The sequence below is a fragment of the Pangasianodon hypophthalmus genome, chromosome 16, assembly GCF_027358585.1.
Source record: "Pangasianodon hypophthalmus isolate fPanHyp1 chromosome 16, fPanHyp1.pri, whole genome shotgun sequence".
Classification (NCBI taxonomy): domain Eukaryota; kingdom Metazoa; phylum Chordata; class Actinopteri; order Siluriformes; family Pangasiidae; genus Pangasianodon; species Pangasianodon hypophthalmus.
Window position 1 is genome coordinate 24,776,040 of NC_069725.1, and position 13,735 is coordinate 24,789,774.

General features: G+C 46.6%; 1 protein-coding gene across 4 annotated transcripts; it reads right to left on the reverse strand.

Moving 5' to 3' along the window:
• Positions 1 to 238: 238 nt before the first annotated feature.
• Positions 239 to 13,454, reverse strand: LOC113530888 (golgin subfamily A member 6-like protein 24). 4 transcript variants are annotated; one of them, XM_053240481.1, is made up of 14 exons: positions 13,304 to 13,452; positions 12,845 to 12,937; positions 11,241 to 11,302; positions 10,592 to 10,730; positions 10,004 to 10,465; positions 8,109 to 9,738; positions 6,533 to 7,647; positions 6,207 to 6,394; positions 5,981 to 6,027; positions 5,792 to 5,877; positions 5,011 to 5,112; positions 4,575 to 4,752; positions 4,325 to 4,367; positions 239 to 3,770 (listed from the first exon to the last, which is right to left on the reverse strand). In XM_053240481.1, the coding sequence occupies exons 2-14, from the start codon at positions 12,929 to 12,931 to the stop codon at positions 3,746 to 3,748; spliced, it is 4,164 nt and encodes a 1,387-aa protein (XP_053096456.1). In that variant the 5' UTR covers positions 12,932 to 12,937; positions 13,304 to 13,452; the 3' UTR covers positions 239 to 3,745. The 4 variants fall into 4 exon arrangements, 2 of the variants coding, with proteins under 2 accessions (XP_053096456.1, XP_053096455.1); XM_053240480.1 differs by having other exon boundaries at positions 5,792 to 5,883; XR_008304100.1 differs by lacking the exons at positions 239 to 3,770; positions 4,325 to 4,367; positions 4,575 to 4,752; positions 5,011 to 5,112 and having other exon boundaries at positions 6,186 to 6,394; positions 13,304 to 13,454.
• Positions 13,455 to 13,735: the final 281 nt, after the last annotated feature.

The window sequence follows — 13,735 nt, forward strand, 5'->3', positions numbered from 1 at the left end:
CTAGCTTGGATTAAATGCTAACATGGGAAAAAATTTTTTAATTTTAGACAGATTAATTTTGACAGACCCTGAGAAATGTTTAGTGATGTATATAATTAAATTATTAATTATTTTAATATAATTTAGAGAAGTGCAAGATCTCACACATGCACAACTACGACTTATAAACTCCTCCTCATAAATAATAATAATAATAATAATAATAATAATAATAATAATAATGAGCTACAACAGATAGTGACAGTAAAGAAAACATTTTTTATTCACAATGAGCAGAAACAATGTGGATTTACACAGTGTGAGAAACACACACACACAACTATTTACACAACAATCTTAAAATCCTGTAAAAACACAGTTTAATGATTACAGTATAAAGCAGTGTGCAGGTGCGTGTGGAGGCTTCAGAATAAATACACACCGTCGCTGATTTATCTGTGTGTTTAATCAGTTTATTAATCTCAGATTTATTCTGATTTAAATCTTAAAGACGCAATAATCAACGTTTAAAAACTTTTTACTTGTACAAATAACCTGCAATTTACGTAGATAAACGTCGAACTCACCTACTTAACCGTTAATCTTACCTAAAACACCTTTACACACACCCTCGTCCACTTCAGAACGATCTCACACACACACACACACACACACACACACACACACACACACACACACACACACACACACACACACACACACACACACACACACACACACACAGGATGATTTAGTGAATCAGAAAAAGAAGCTAAACATTAAATAAAGCTAAGATGAACACTTCACATCTCAAACATTCGATAGCGTGAATTAAGATGGAGGACGAGTTCATTAATCACAGAGCGTCATTATTGGAACACGGCATGCTTATACAGGTGTGTAGTTTTAATATCAGTAATGTTTAATATACACTTTATAAAGCTGGGACGGAGTCATCCATTACACCAGTAATTAATAATGTACTGCAGGAGTGTCATGTGGGAGAGAAGAGAAGAGAAGGGGAGAATAGAGTAGGGGAGAGAAGAGTAGGGGAAAGAAGAAAAGGGGAGAGAAGAGAAGAGGAAAGAAGAGAAGAAAAGGGGAGAGAAGTGAAGAGGAGAGGAGAGAAGAAAAGGGGAGAGAAGTGAAGGGGAGAGAAGAGAAGAGGAGAGGAGAGAGGTGAAGAGGAGAGAAGAGAAGAGAAGGGGAGAGAAGAGAAGAGAAGAGGAAAGAAGAGAAGAAAAGGGGAGAGAAGTGAAGGGGAGAGAAGAGAAGAGGAGAGGAGAGAAGAGGAGAGGAGAGAAGAGAAGAGGAGAGAAGTGAAGAGAAGAGAAGAGGAGAGAAGAAAAGGGGAGAGGAGAGAAGTGAAGAGGGGAGGAGAGGAGAGATGCTGTAGTGGTGGTGTGTGAGATCTGATCCGTCTCTGTAATGCAGAACGTGTTTATAAAAATGAAACTGCAGTAAAAAAAAAAAAAAACTGATAAAATAAAGATCCTGAGAATAAGCTGAGAATAAACGCTACAGAGTGAGATAAAACATCAACACACACTAACACTCCTACATTTACACACAGAACGCTGACTGTGTGTGTGTGTGTGTGTGTGTGTGTGTGTGTGTGTGTGTGTGTGTGTGTGTGTGCAGGGAAGGACCTGCAGTGTGAGTTGAGCTGTACTGTTTCCGTGGTAACCGCCTGTACTGATAATCAGTTTAGCAATATATCAGAGACGACTCAGAGTGTCAGAGTGTGTTTCAGTCAGGAGAAGAAGCTGTCTGATCATCTGTCTGATCATCTGTCTGATCATCTGTCTGATCATCTGTCTGTCTACTGTTCATATTTGATTAACTGTCTCTCTGTCATTCTTTGTGCCCATGTGTCTGTCCACCTGAGTGTCTTTCTGTCTGACTTTCTGTCCATCTTTGCGTCTCTTACTTTATGCTGTTGTCTGTCCTTCTGTCATTCTATTTGCCCGTTTCTGTCTGTCTGTCTTTCTGTCCATCTCTTTGTCAGGTAGACATAGTTAGAAAGAAAGAAAGAAAGATGATCATTCTGTCTCTCTACACATCTTCCGGCCTTCTGTCTGTCTTTCTATCTCTTCATCTCTCTGTCTCCCTGTTATTTTATTTGCTTATGCGTCTGTCTCGTTACGCATGTCTGCCGGTCCTCCATCCGTCCGTCCTTCTCTCAGTCCGTCCGTCCGTCCTTCTCTCAGTCCGTCCTCTGATGTTTGTGGTGATGAATGACATTCTATTGTTTTAGATCAGTAGAATGTGATAATGCTGGAATACTGTGATGAAATGTTAGTGTGTTAATCTCAGGACACGTCCAACAGAAATGAGTGCGCGTGTGTGTGTGTGTGTGTGTGTGTGTGTCTGTGTGCGTGTACGTGTCCCTGCTCAGCCAATCAGTAGTGATTTACAGTTCAGCAGATTTAAATATAAATCACATTTAAGTTTAAAACATGGTATACGATGAACGTCTAAAACACAGACGCAGACTCCCTCTTAACGAAAGAACCCTTAATGCTGTAAATGAGACAGAGCCGCAGTCCCGCTGTCCCGAGCAGGGGTTAGCGCGCGTCCCGCAGACGTGTGGACGTGAGCAGGGGTTAGCGTGCGTCCCCGCAGACGTGTGGACGTGAGCAGGGGTTAGCGTGCGTCCCCGCAGACGTGTGGACAAGAGCAGGGGTTAGCGCGACCCCGCAGACGTGTGGACGTGAGCAGGGGTTAGCGCGCGTCCCCGCAGACGTGTGGACGTGAGCAGGGGTTAGCGTGCGTCCCCGCAGACGTGTGGACGTGAGCAGGGGTTAGCGCGACCCCGCAGACGTGTGGACGTGAGCAGGGGTTAGCATGCGTCCCCGCAGACGTGTGGACGTGAGCAGGGGTTAGCGCGCGTCCCCGCAGACGTGTGGACGTGAGCAGGGGTTAGCGTGCGTCCCCGCAGACGTGTGGACGTGAGCAGGGGTTAGCGCGACCCCGCAGACGTGTGGACGTGAGCAGGGGTTAGCGCGACCCCGCAGACGTGTGGACGTGAGCAGGGGTTAGCGTGCGTCCCCGCAGACGTGTGGACGTGAGCAGGGGTTAGCGTGCGTCCCCGCAGACGTGTGGACGTGAGCAGGGGTTAGCGTGCGTCCCCGCAGACGTGTGGACGTGAGCAGGGGTTAGCGCGCGACCCCGCAGACGTGTGGACGTGAGCAGGGGTTAGCGCGCGACCCCGCAGACGTGTGGACGTGAGCAGGGGTTAGCGCGCGACCCCGCAGACGTGTGGACGAGAGCAGGGGTTAGCGCGCGACCCCGCAGACGTGTGGACGTGAGCAGGGGTTAGCGCGCGACCCCGCAGACGTGTGGACATGAGCAGGGGTTAGCGCGCGACCCCGCAGACGTGTGGACGTGAGCAGGGGTTAGCGTGCGTCCCCGCAGACGCACATACAATAATAGCATTGCAGATTATTATAATTAAAGAGGAATAACTGGAGCTAGCATGCTAACACTGCTAACAGTGAATGGAGTCTGGTCACTCATTAGCATGACTCCATGTCCATAATGCTAATCAGGTCACTGTTAGCAGGTTAGCATTCTGTATGAACTGTTCCTTTAATCTTCTCAGAGCAAGCAGAAGTGTGTAATGCAAGCGTGTGTGTGTGTGTGTGTGTGTGTGTGTGTGTGGGTGCATGAGATGCTAAGCTTATTGTTGATCATCATGGAGCACCGATTTAACATCTGGACATCCATAAAGAACTCCAAACGTGTGTGTGTGTGTGTGTGTGTTTCAGCTCGTCTCTGCTGCAGAGTCACTACAGAGAAACACAGAGGAGATTAGATTAGATTAGATTAGATTAGACTGTACTATCACTGCCATATTAAATAAATAATAAAAATAGAGTGTGACATTATGATGTTTTTTATAATCTGCCATGTTTAAGCTGTTATTCAAACTTTACGTCTTTCACACACAACTTCCAGAACTCTGTGGTTCCTCAGGTGGGTTCTCTCGTTTCTCACAGGGTTCCAGAATTCTACAGGAGTTCAGGAACTATTTACACTAAACTAAAAAGAGTTCCAGTACTCTTTCAACTCATTACTTTCCTCACTCGGTACCGAGAACCTTAAGTTCTTTAGGGGATCTTCACAGGGTTTCCAGAACGTTCCTCAGAGGGTTCTGGAGCTCAGAGTTTTGAGAAGTCTGTAGTTTTCTCAGGGTTCCAGGAACTCTTTAGTTCTCTCATCAGGTTCTGGTACTCTTCACGAACTGTGAGGAATCTAAAGTGGTCCTGAACTCTGTGTGTGTCTGTGTGTGTGTGTGGTAAAGTTTGAATAACAGCCTAAACACACTTACACACACTCCTACCTGTGCTGGGTGAGATTGCTGGTGTGTGTATGGTTCTCCTCCACTGTAGGTTCACACACACACACACACACACACACACACACACACACACACACACACACACAGAGGAAAGCTTATTACACACACAGTACAATGTGAGGAGTGTGTGATATGGAGAGATGAAGAACATACACACGACAACTATTTACATTTATCACTATTTGTTCATTTTGTGTGTGTGTGTGTGTGTGTGTGTGTGTGTTGAACGTACCGGCCGCAGTCTGAGGTGTGTGTTGCTCCTCCTGTCTCTCTCTCTCCTCCTGCAGTGAGTGGATGTACTCGGGGCTGAGTGTGTCCTCCGGTTCTCCGATCAGATAAATGTTCTTAAAGCGGTAGTACAGCATGGACGCTTTAAACATGATCGCTTCACTGCCCCGGAACCACCGCATCTACACACACACACACACACAAAATATACACACACACACAAAATATACACACACACACAAAATATACACACACACACACACAATTATACACATTACCAAACTCGTTTAATTTAACAAAATGTCTAATCCCAAGTGTTATTATATATTAAACGAATTCTAATAGTAGTTGCCATGGTTACACCAGTAAACTATAATGACGCCGGTGTAAGTGTGTGTGTGTGTGTGTGTGTGTGTGTGTGTGTGTGTGTGTGTGTGTACCTTGCGGAGTGTGTCGATGAGCTCGCTGTGGTTCTGAATGTGTCGCGAGGAAACAGACACCGAACTCAACTCATCCAACGCCAACAAACACTTATTCACATCCTACAGAGACGAACAAACACAGGAACATTAACACAGACACACACTAACCTGTGTATATTGTATACCAACACACACACACACACACACACACACGGGTGATTACGTAAGGAACAAACACACACTGGCGTGGTGTGATGAAGCGGAGTTACTGTTATCACCCTGAAGCTGATTACTTTCCTATAACAGCACGTCCCCAAGCGCTTTATTCCTCTTACACCACAGTAAAACCACGACACGTCAAATTTTTTATCCGTTTATAGTTACTGTGTGAATCAAGTTTGTTCCTGATCTCATTTGCATTACGTTTCCTCACCAGCCTCTCTTCTCTCTCTCTCTCTTTCTTTTACGCAGCTTGCCATATTTTTATCACAAGAAAGCGTAAACTCGTCTGTCCTGAAGATGTCGGAAAACTTAAAGTTACGGCTTTACCTCTGACACTGGAGACTCCTTCCATACATCTTACATAAACACATTTCTCCTTACTGAAAACTTCACACACACGTTTTTTTAATCAGTTTATAATCAGCGGAGCGTCCGCTGTACACGTCGCAGTGATTGAGCTGTTGCTATGGAAACGCTAACGTATCAGAGCGAGCGCATTAATATAAACCTGCGCTACTGTCAGAGCTGCTGTTCTAGAAAACTAATCAACACCTTCTGACCAATCAGGAAGTCTTACGGGCTTTTCGAGGGTCATGGAGATCCTGATGTCACCATGCAGTCTGTACAGCAGAGAGTCTGTGACTGATAGAGCAGGAGCTGAAACTGAAACACACACACACACACACACACACACACACACACACTCCATAAACTCCAGAACGCATCTGTATACGTTAAAGACGATGATGATGTCACAGTGTCTCACCTCTTCGTTTGTCCACTCTGTCCTCTTCTCCTTTATGTTTACTCAGCCTACACACACACACACACACACACACACACACACACACACACACACACACACACACACACACACACACACACACACACACACACAGTTTGGGCTGCTCTCTCTCTCTCTCTCTCTAGCTATCGTATAGTATTTAAATGTAATAGTTAGATGTAAACACCAGTGTCCTGCGTTCACTCACTCCTCCGTCTGCTCCGTCTCTCCTCTCCTCTCTCTCTCCGTCTCTTCCTTTCTGTCTTCTCCGTTGCTCTTGTCGTCCTTCTCCGCTTGGTTTGTGCCCTGTCTCTGCGTTCTGCTTCTGGTGGACGTCACCAAGCCCTGAAGAGACTTTAACACACTCATCCTCCTCTCCGCCAACACTCTACTCCTCTAGCAGAGAGAGAGAGAGAGAGAGAGGGAGAGAGAGAGAGAGAAAGAGAAGGAGAGAGAGGGGGATTTAATATGCATGTAATTAATCTAATGTATACAAAAAAGTGGGTGTGGCCTGTTCACTATTCTTTCTCCTACTTGCTTCCTCTTTTCATCCTCCAAGTCTTTCTCTTTTGCAGACTCCTCCTCCTCTCCCTTCTTCATCTCCTCCTCTCCTGCATCTTCGTTCCTTTGCTTCTCATCCAGCTGCTTCTTCTCCCTCATTTCTTCCTCTCCCTTCTTCTCCCTCATTTCTTCCCCTCCCTTCTTCTCCTCCCCTGTCTCCTCCTCTCTCTTCTTCATCTCCCTCGTTTCCTCCTCTCTCTTCTTCGTCTCCCTCAGTTCCTCCTCTCCTTTCTTCTTCTTCTCCATCTCCTCCTCTCTCTTCTTCTCAGTCACCTTCTCTACCACATCTTTGTTCCTCTGGTTCTTCTTCTCCTCCTCCTCCTCTCTCTTCCTCTTCTTCTCCTCCTCCTCCTCTCTCTTCCTCTCTTCCTCCCTCTTCCTCTTCTTCTCCTCCTCCTCCTCTCTCTTCCTCTCTTCCTCTCTCTTCCTCTTCTTCTCCTCCTCCTCCTTTCTCTTCTTCTCTTCCTCTCTCGTCCTCCTCTTCTCTGTCTCCTCCTTTCTCTTCTCCTCCTCCTCATCCTTTCTCTTCCTCTTCTCTCTCGTCTCCTCCTTTCTCTTCTTCTCTTCCTCTCTCGTCCTCCTCTTCTCTGTCTCCTCCTTTCTCTTCTTCTCCTCCTCCTCGTCCTCTCTCTTCCTCTTCTCCGTCTCCTCCTTTCTCTTCTTCTCCTCCTCTTCGTCCTCTCTCTTCCTCTTCTCTCCCGTCTCCTCCTCCATCTCCTCCTCACCTTTCTTCTTCTTAGTCTCCTCCTCTCTCTTCTTCTCAGTCGCCTTCTCTACTGCATCGTCGTTCCTCTGCTTCTTCTCCCCCATCTCCTCCTCTCTCTTCTTCTTCTTCTCCTCCTCCTCTCTCTTCCTCTTCTCTCCCTTGTACTCCTTTCCTCCCACCTTCTCTCCATCCTTCCGCTCAACCACCAGTTGCTTCTTCTCTGTTTCTTCTTCTCTATCCCTCTTTCCCTTCTGCTCTTCCGTCCTCCGTCTCAGCACTCTCTGTCCTCCCTCGTCCGCCTCGCGCCTTTTCCGCTTTCCCACCTCGCTGTTTTCTGGCTCTGAGGGGCGGAGTTTCTCTTCCTGTTGCTTCCTTCTCGAGGCTGAAGACACACAAACACAAACACACGTTGCTTAACTGCGTTCTCTTAACTCTGGTAGCATCGCTCCTTCATCTCACTGTGGGAAAAGACGTTATTAAGAATCTGACTAATTAAAAAAAATAATAATAAATATTATTATTTGATGTGTATGCCACTGTTGAAGGACTGAAAGGACTAAATAATCATGCCACAGTAACCAATCAGACCACAGTTCCCGCCCTAATGCCACAGTAACCAATCAGACGCCAGTTCCCGCCCCAATGCCACAGTAACCAATCAGACGCCAGTTCCCGCCCCAATGCCACAGTAACCAATCAGACGCCAGATCCCGCCCCAATGCCACAGTAACCAATCAGACACCAGTTCCTGCCCCAATGCCACAGTAACCAATCAAACCACAGTTCCCGCCCCAATGCCACAGTAACCAATCAGAGGCCAGTTCTGAGCCTGAGTGTGTTTACCTGCAGGGCTGGAGACAGTGTCAGTGATGGCTGGGATAATCTCCTCCTTCTTCTTCCTTCGCTCCGCTCCATCCTTCCATTCATCCTCTGGCTGTTTCTTCTCCATCTCTTTCTTCTGTCTCTTCTCGTTTCTATCCCTCTGCTCTTCTGTCCTCCGTCTCAGCACTCTCCGTTCTCCCTCACCTTCTGCTTCCTGTTTCCTGGTTGAGATCTCACTCAGAGCAACGCCTTGGGGTTTGACCAGAGAAGCAACTTGGGGTTCAAGTGGAGTAACATCTTGGGCTTCAACTGGCACAGCAACTTTGGGTTTAGCTGGAGCAGGCTCTTGGGGTTCCACTGGAGTGGTGACTTGGGGTTCCACTGGAGTTGCATTTGAAGGTTCAGAAATTGCATCTCGGGATTCACGAGCAGCATCTTGGGGTTCAACTGGAGAGTCACCTTGGGGTTCGGGAGCTGAGAATTTGTGTCCTAAGGCTGAGATTTTGAGGTTTTGAAGCCGAATCTCAGGGTTGCGGAAGCGAGTCTCGGAGCAATGGAGCAGAGTCTCAGGGTTCTGGAGCCGTGGCACTGTGACCCTCAGCCAAGTCTTGGGGTTCAGGAGCAGAGTGCCTGGGTTCTGGAGCCGTGGCTCTGGGGTTTGCACCTGAGTCTCTGTGACCCTCAGCCGAGCATCTGTGGTTTTTACTTGGGTCTCTGGGGTTTGGAGCCGGGTCTCTCGACGCCGTAGCCATGGCTCTGTGACCTTGGGATTCCGGAGCCGAGTCTCTGGGGTTCTGAGCCGAGGCTCTGGGGCTGGGAGCCGAGGCTCTGGGGCTGGGAGCCGAGTCTCTGGGGTTCTGAGCCGAGGCTCTGGGGTTCTGAGCCGAGGCTCTGGGGTTCTGAGCCGAGGCTCTGGGGTTTGAAGACGAGGCTCTGGGGTTTGAAGACGAGGCTCTGGGGCTGGGAGACGAGGCTCTGGGGCTGGGAGACGAGGCTCTGGGGTTCGAAGACGAGGCTCTGGGGTTCGAAGACGAGGCTCTGGGGTTCGAAGACGAGGCTCTGGGGTTCGAAGACGAGGCTCTGGGGTTCGAAGACGAGGCTCTGGGGCTGGGAGCCGAGTCTCTGTGGTCTGGAGCGGCGTCTCTGGAGTTCTGAGCTGAGTCCGCAGCTGTGGCTCTGTGACCTTCACCAATCCCTTGGAATTCCGGGGCCGAGTCTCTGGGGCATGGCACTGAGCCGCTGGGGTTCGGGGCAGAGTCTCAGCGTTCCCTAACTGGGGATCTGTGACCTTCACCCAACCTCTGGAAATCCGGGGCTGAGTTGCTGGGGTTCGGGACCGAGTCTTAGGGTTCTCTAACTGTGGATCGGTGACCTTCACCCAACCCTTGCAGAGCCGGGGCCGAGTCTCCGGGGTCTCTAACTGTGGATCTGTGATCTTCACCCAACCCTTGGAGATCCGGGGCCGAGTCTTTGGGGCCTCTAACTGTGGATCGGTGACCTTCACCCAACCCTTGGAGATCCGAGGCCGAGTCTCTGGGCTCTGTAGCTGTGGATCGGTGATCTTCACCCAACCCTTGGAGATCGGGGGCCGAGTCTCTGGGGTTTGAAGACGAGTCTCTGGGGTCCGGTGCCGAGTCTCTGGGGTACGGGGCTGCAGTGTAATATACAGGCATGTACCAATAACCGATTATTAAATACATTGTGACATTCAACAAGCACTTCCAAACATCGTTTCTCTTGTGTCTATAAAGGATGCGAGATAAAATCAGGGTACTAATGTTCAAACAAAAGCACAGTAAATATTGGTACTAGCTTTAGACTAGCTAAACGTAAGTAAAAAGTTTAAGTAAATGTAATCATTTCCCTTTTTATTACGTTAGTGACCTAAACAACGTGTCCAACCTCGGAGTACATACCTTGTTCTTTTCCACTCTGATAGGCAGCTTTATCTTCAGCTTAGTCTTCGTTGTCTTCTTGGCTTTGACCATCTTCGCTTTGGTAAGGATCTTCTTCCTGGCGGCGTCCTTCTTCTTCGCTGCACTCGTCGTCTTAGCAACAATGGCTTTTTTGGCCAGGACAACCCTTTTGGGTGGGGCGGGTTTTTTAGTACGAGCTGCGTTATCAGCAGAAGTTGTCGCTTTTTCAGAAGGTGTTACAGTCTTCTTCCGGGCATCTCTGTCCCGGCTCGGCGTCTGTCTCCTCGTCGGGGTCTCTGAGGTGGACGGTTTATTCGGAGTGGTGCTGTTTTTCACAGGTGTTTTATCATTCTTTGTCGGAGTTGCAGCATTAGTGGGCGTGTCAGCCTCGTTTTTCTTCTTCTTTTCCACACTCCTCGCCTTCCTCCGCGTCTCCTGCACCTTCCTCACCATATCGGCTTTCTGTCAGAGACACAACAACCAGGACGACAGGGTTTCTCTCGACTGTAGGGAGCAACCAGGAAACAGAAAATGAATCATATTCACAGAACACACACGCCCTAGCACTTGGATACGGTGAACTCTGACCTTTTGACCTTTGAGGCCGACCCCGGGGTCATTTTCGATCTCCCACATGGCCTGTTCAAAACCTCCTCGTTTGATGGGCTTCCCATATTTCTCTTTGTTGGGCCAGTAATGCACAATGTCCTTAGGGACTAGAGACGTTCTGTAACAATAATAATAATAATAATAATAATAATAATTATTCATTAACAAATAAATATATATAAACATATACAATTATAAATAAGCAAGTTAGAGGTATAATAAGTTAATAATTTAAACAAAAATAAAAACACATTTTATAAAATACATTAAATGAGTTAAATACATACATTTATTCTGCGTTTAGAATAACATAAATAAATAATAAAACATTTGAGTGATTTGGGATTCTGTCAGTGGCTAACAGAAGCTAGCACGGTAAACACACACACACACACACACTGATGTATATATACACACACACACACACACACACACACACACACACACACACACACACAGAGATCATACTGTATATAGTTACACAGTAAGGCCGCTTGTTGACACTAAATCACATTCCCACTTGGATTAATCCACACTGCAGGGGTGTATAATTACCATTTTCTGCAGATGCCGTGTGTGTGTGTGTGTGTGTGTGTGTGTGTGTGTGTGTGTGTGTGTGTGTACTCACGTCTGGTGTGTTCCATAAAAGAAGATTGGGACCTTATTCCTTGGAGCCTTCCCAACAGCAATCTGCCCATGGAAAATAAAAACACTCAGGTTGGATCTCTCTCTCTCTCTCACTGTCTGTCTCTGTATCTGTCATTGTATATGCATCTGTGTGTATGTGTGTGTGTGTGTGTATATGCATCTATCTGTGTGTGTGTGTGTGTGTGTGTGTGTGTGTGTGTGTGTATATGCATCTGTGTGTGTGTGTGCATCTGTCTGTGTGTGTATATATATGTGTATGTATATGCATCTGTCTGTGTGTGTGTGTAATATATATATATATATATGTGTGTGTGTGTGTGTGTGTGTGTGTATGCATCTGTCTGTGTGTATATATGCATCTGCATCTGTGTGTGTGTGTGTATGTATGCATGCATCTGTATGTGTATATGCATCTGTATGTGTGTGTGTGTGTGTGTGTATATGCATCTGTATGTGTGTGTGTGTGTATATGCATCTGTATGTGTGTGTATATGCATCTGTATGTGTGTGTATATGCATCTGTATGTGTGTGTGTGTGTATATGCGTGTGTGTGTGTATATGCATCTGTATGTATGTGTGTGTGTATATGCATCTGTATGTGTGTGTGTGTGTATGTGTGTGTGTGTGTGTGTGTGTATATGCATCTGTATGTATGTGTGTGTGTGTATATGCATCTGTATGTATGTGTGTGTGTATGTGTATATGCATCTGTGTGTGTGTGTGTGTGTGTATATGCATCTGTGTGTGTGTGTGTGTGTATATGCATCTGTATGTGTGTGTGTGTGTATATGCATCTGTATGTGTGTGTGTGTATATGCATCTGTATGTGTGTGTGTGTGTGTGTATATGCATCTGTATGTGTGTGTGTGTGTATATGCATCTGTATGTGTGTGTGTGTACATATGCATCTGTATGTGTGTGTGTGTGTACATATGCATCTGTATGTGTGTGTGTGTGTGTATATATGCATCTGTATGTGTGTGTGTGTGTGTATATGCATCTGTATGTGTGTGTGTGTGTGTGTGTATATGCATCTGTATGTGTGTGTGTGTGTGTATATGCATCTGTATGTGTGTGTGTGTGTGTGTGTATATGCATCTGTATGTGTGTGTGTGTGTATGTGTATATGCATCTGTATGTGTGTGTGTGTGTATATATGCATCTGTATGTGTGTGTGTGTGTGTATATGCATCTGTATGTGTGTGTGTGTGTATATATGCATCTGTATGTGTGTGTGTGTGTGTATATGCATCTGTATGTGTGTGTGTGTGTGTGTATATGCATCTGTATGTGTGTGTGTGTGTGTATATATGCATCTGTATGTGTGTGTGTGTGTATATGCATCTGTATGTGTGTGTGTGTGTGTATATGCATCTGTATGTGTGTGTATGTGTGTATATATATCTGTATGTGTGTGTGTGTGTGTGTATATATATCTGTATGTGTGTGTGTGTGTGTATATATATGCATCCATCTGTTTATGTGTATGTATCTGTCTGTCTGTGCGCATGCGTGTGTGTATATATGCATCTACCTGTACGTATGTATATGTGTGTGTGTGTGTGTGTGTGTGTGTTAGTTACCCGGGCAGGCCAGAAAGGATATCCCTTCATTTTGGCAAACACGACGTCACCAGGACTGAAGTCATGGTGCAGCGACACACACTTCATCTTACACTGTAACACACACACACACACACACACAGAGTTTCCTGCATGTCTGCTGCACACACACCAGTAACACTATAAAAAATCACTATAAAGCAAATCAGTAGCTGAATCTTCAATAACTCTCTCAACCCTACACATGTGCACTAGGCAGTTTATAACACTATAGCGGCTCCTGTACACTATCTAGTGCACTTTATATGGAACAGGGAGCCATTTGGGACGCGGCTAACATGCTAACAAGAGGAGCAGCACCACAACACAGCGCAGGAATGTCGCTAGCTATCTGGCTAAAACACACACTCGCGCATGATGTACACATATAAAGTGTCTAAAGAACAGAAGAGTGTGTGCATTTAACCTCCATTCACTCACCGACTCTGCTTTAAAACACCACTGTGTTCATAAAAAGACAAATTAGCTCATTCCTCTCGCGCTCTGTGCCATTGAACGCTAATCCCACCCCCTTCACCCGCTTTCCAACAAGCCCCGCCTCCTGCTCTGGGATTGGCTGGTTACTATCCCGCTTTACGCAGAGAACCTCTCCGATTGGTGAGAGCGCGCAAATATACGCGCTTTAGCCAATCACAGAGCGGGAGGCAGGGTTTATCAGATGACTTGTTTAGACTCAACATGGCGGCTCTGTGCCCGCGCTCACCGCACTACCGCCACCTGCTGTGCTGGAGCGCGACACCGAAATCTTTCTTCTGTAACTAAATAAACGGTTTATCCGCTTCACGAAGCCCAACTGATCAACATTTTCCTCCTGATTCACTAACCATGAAGTAAATTATTTCTGTACAGTGT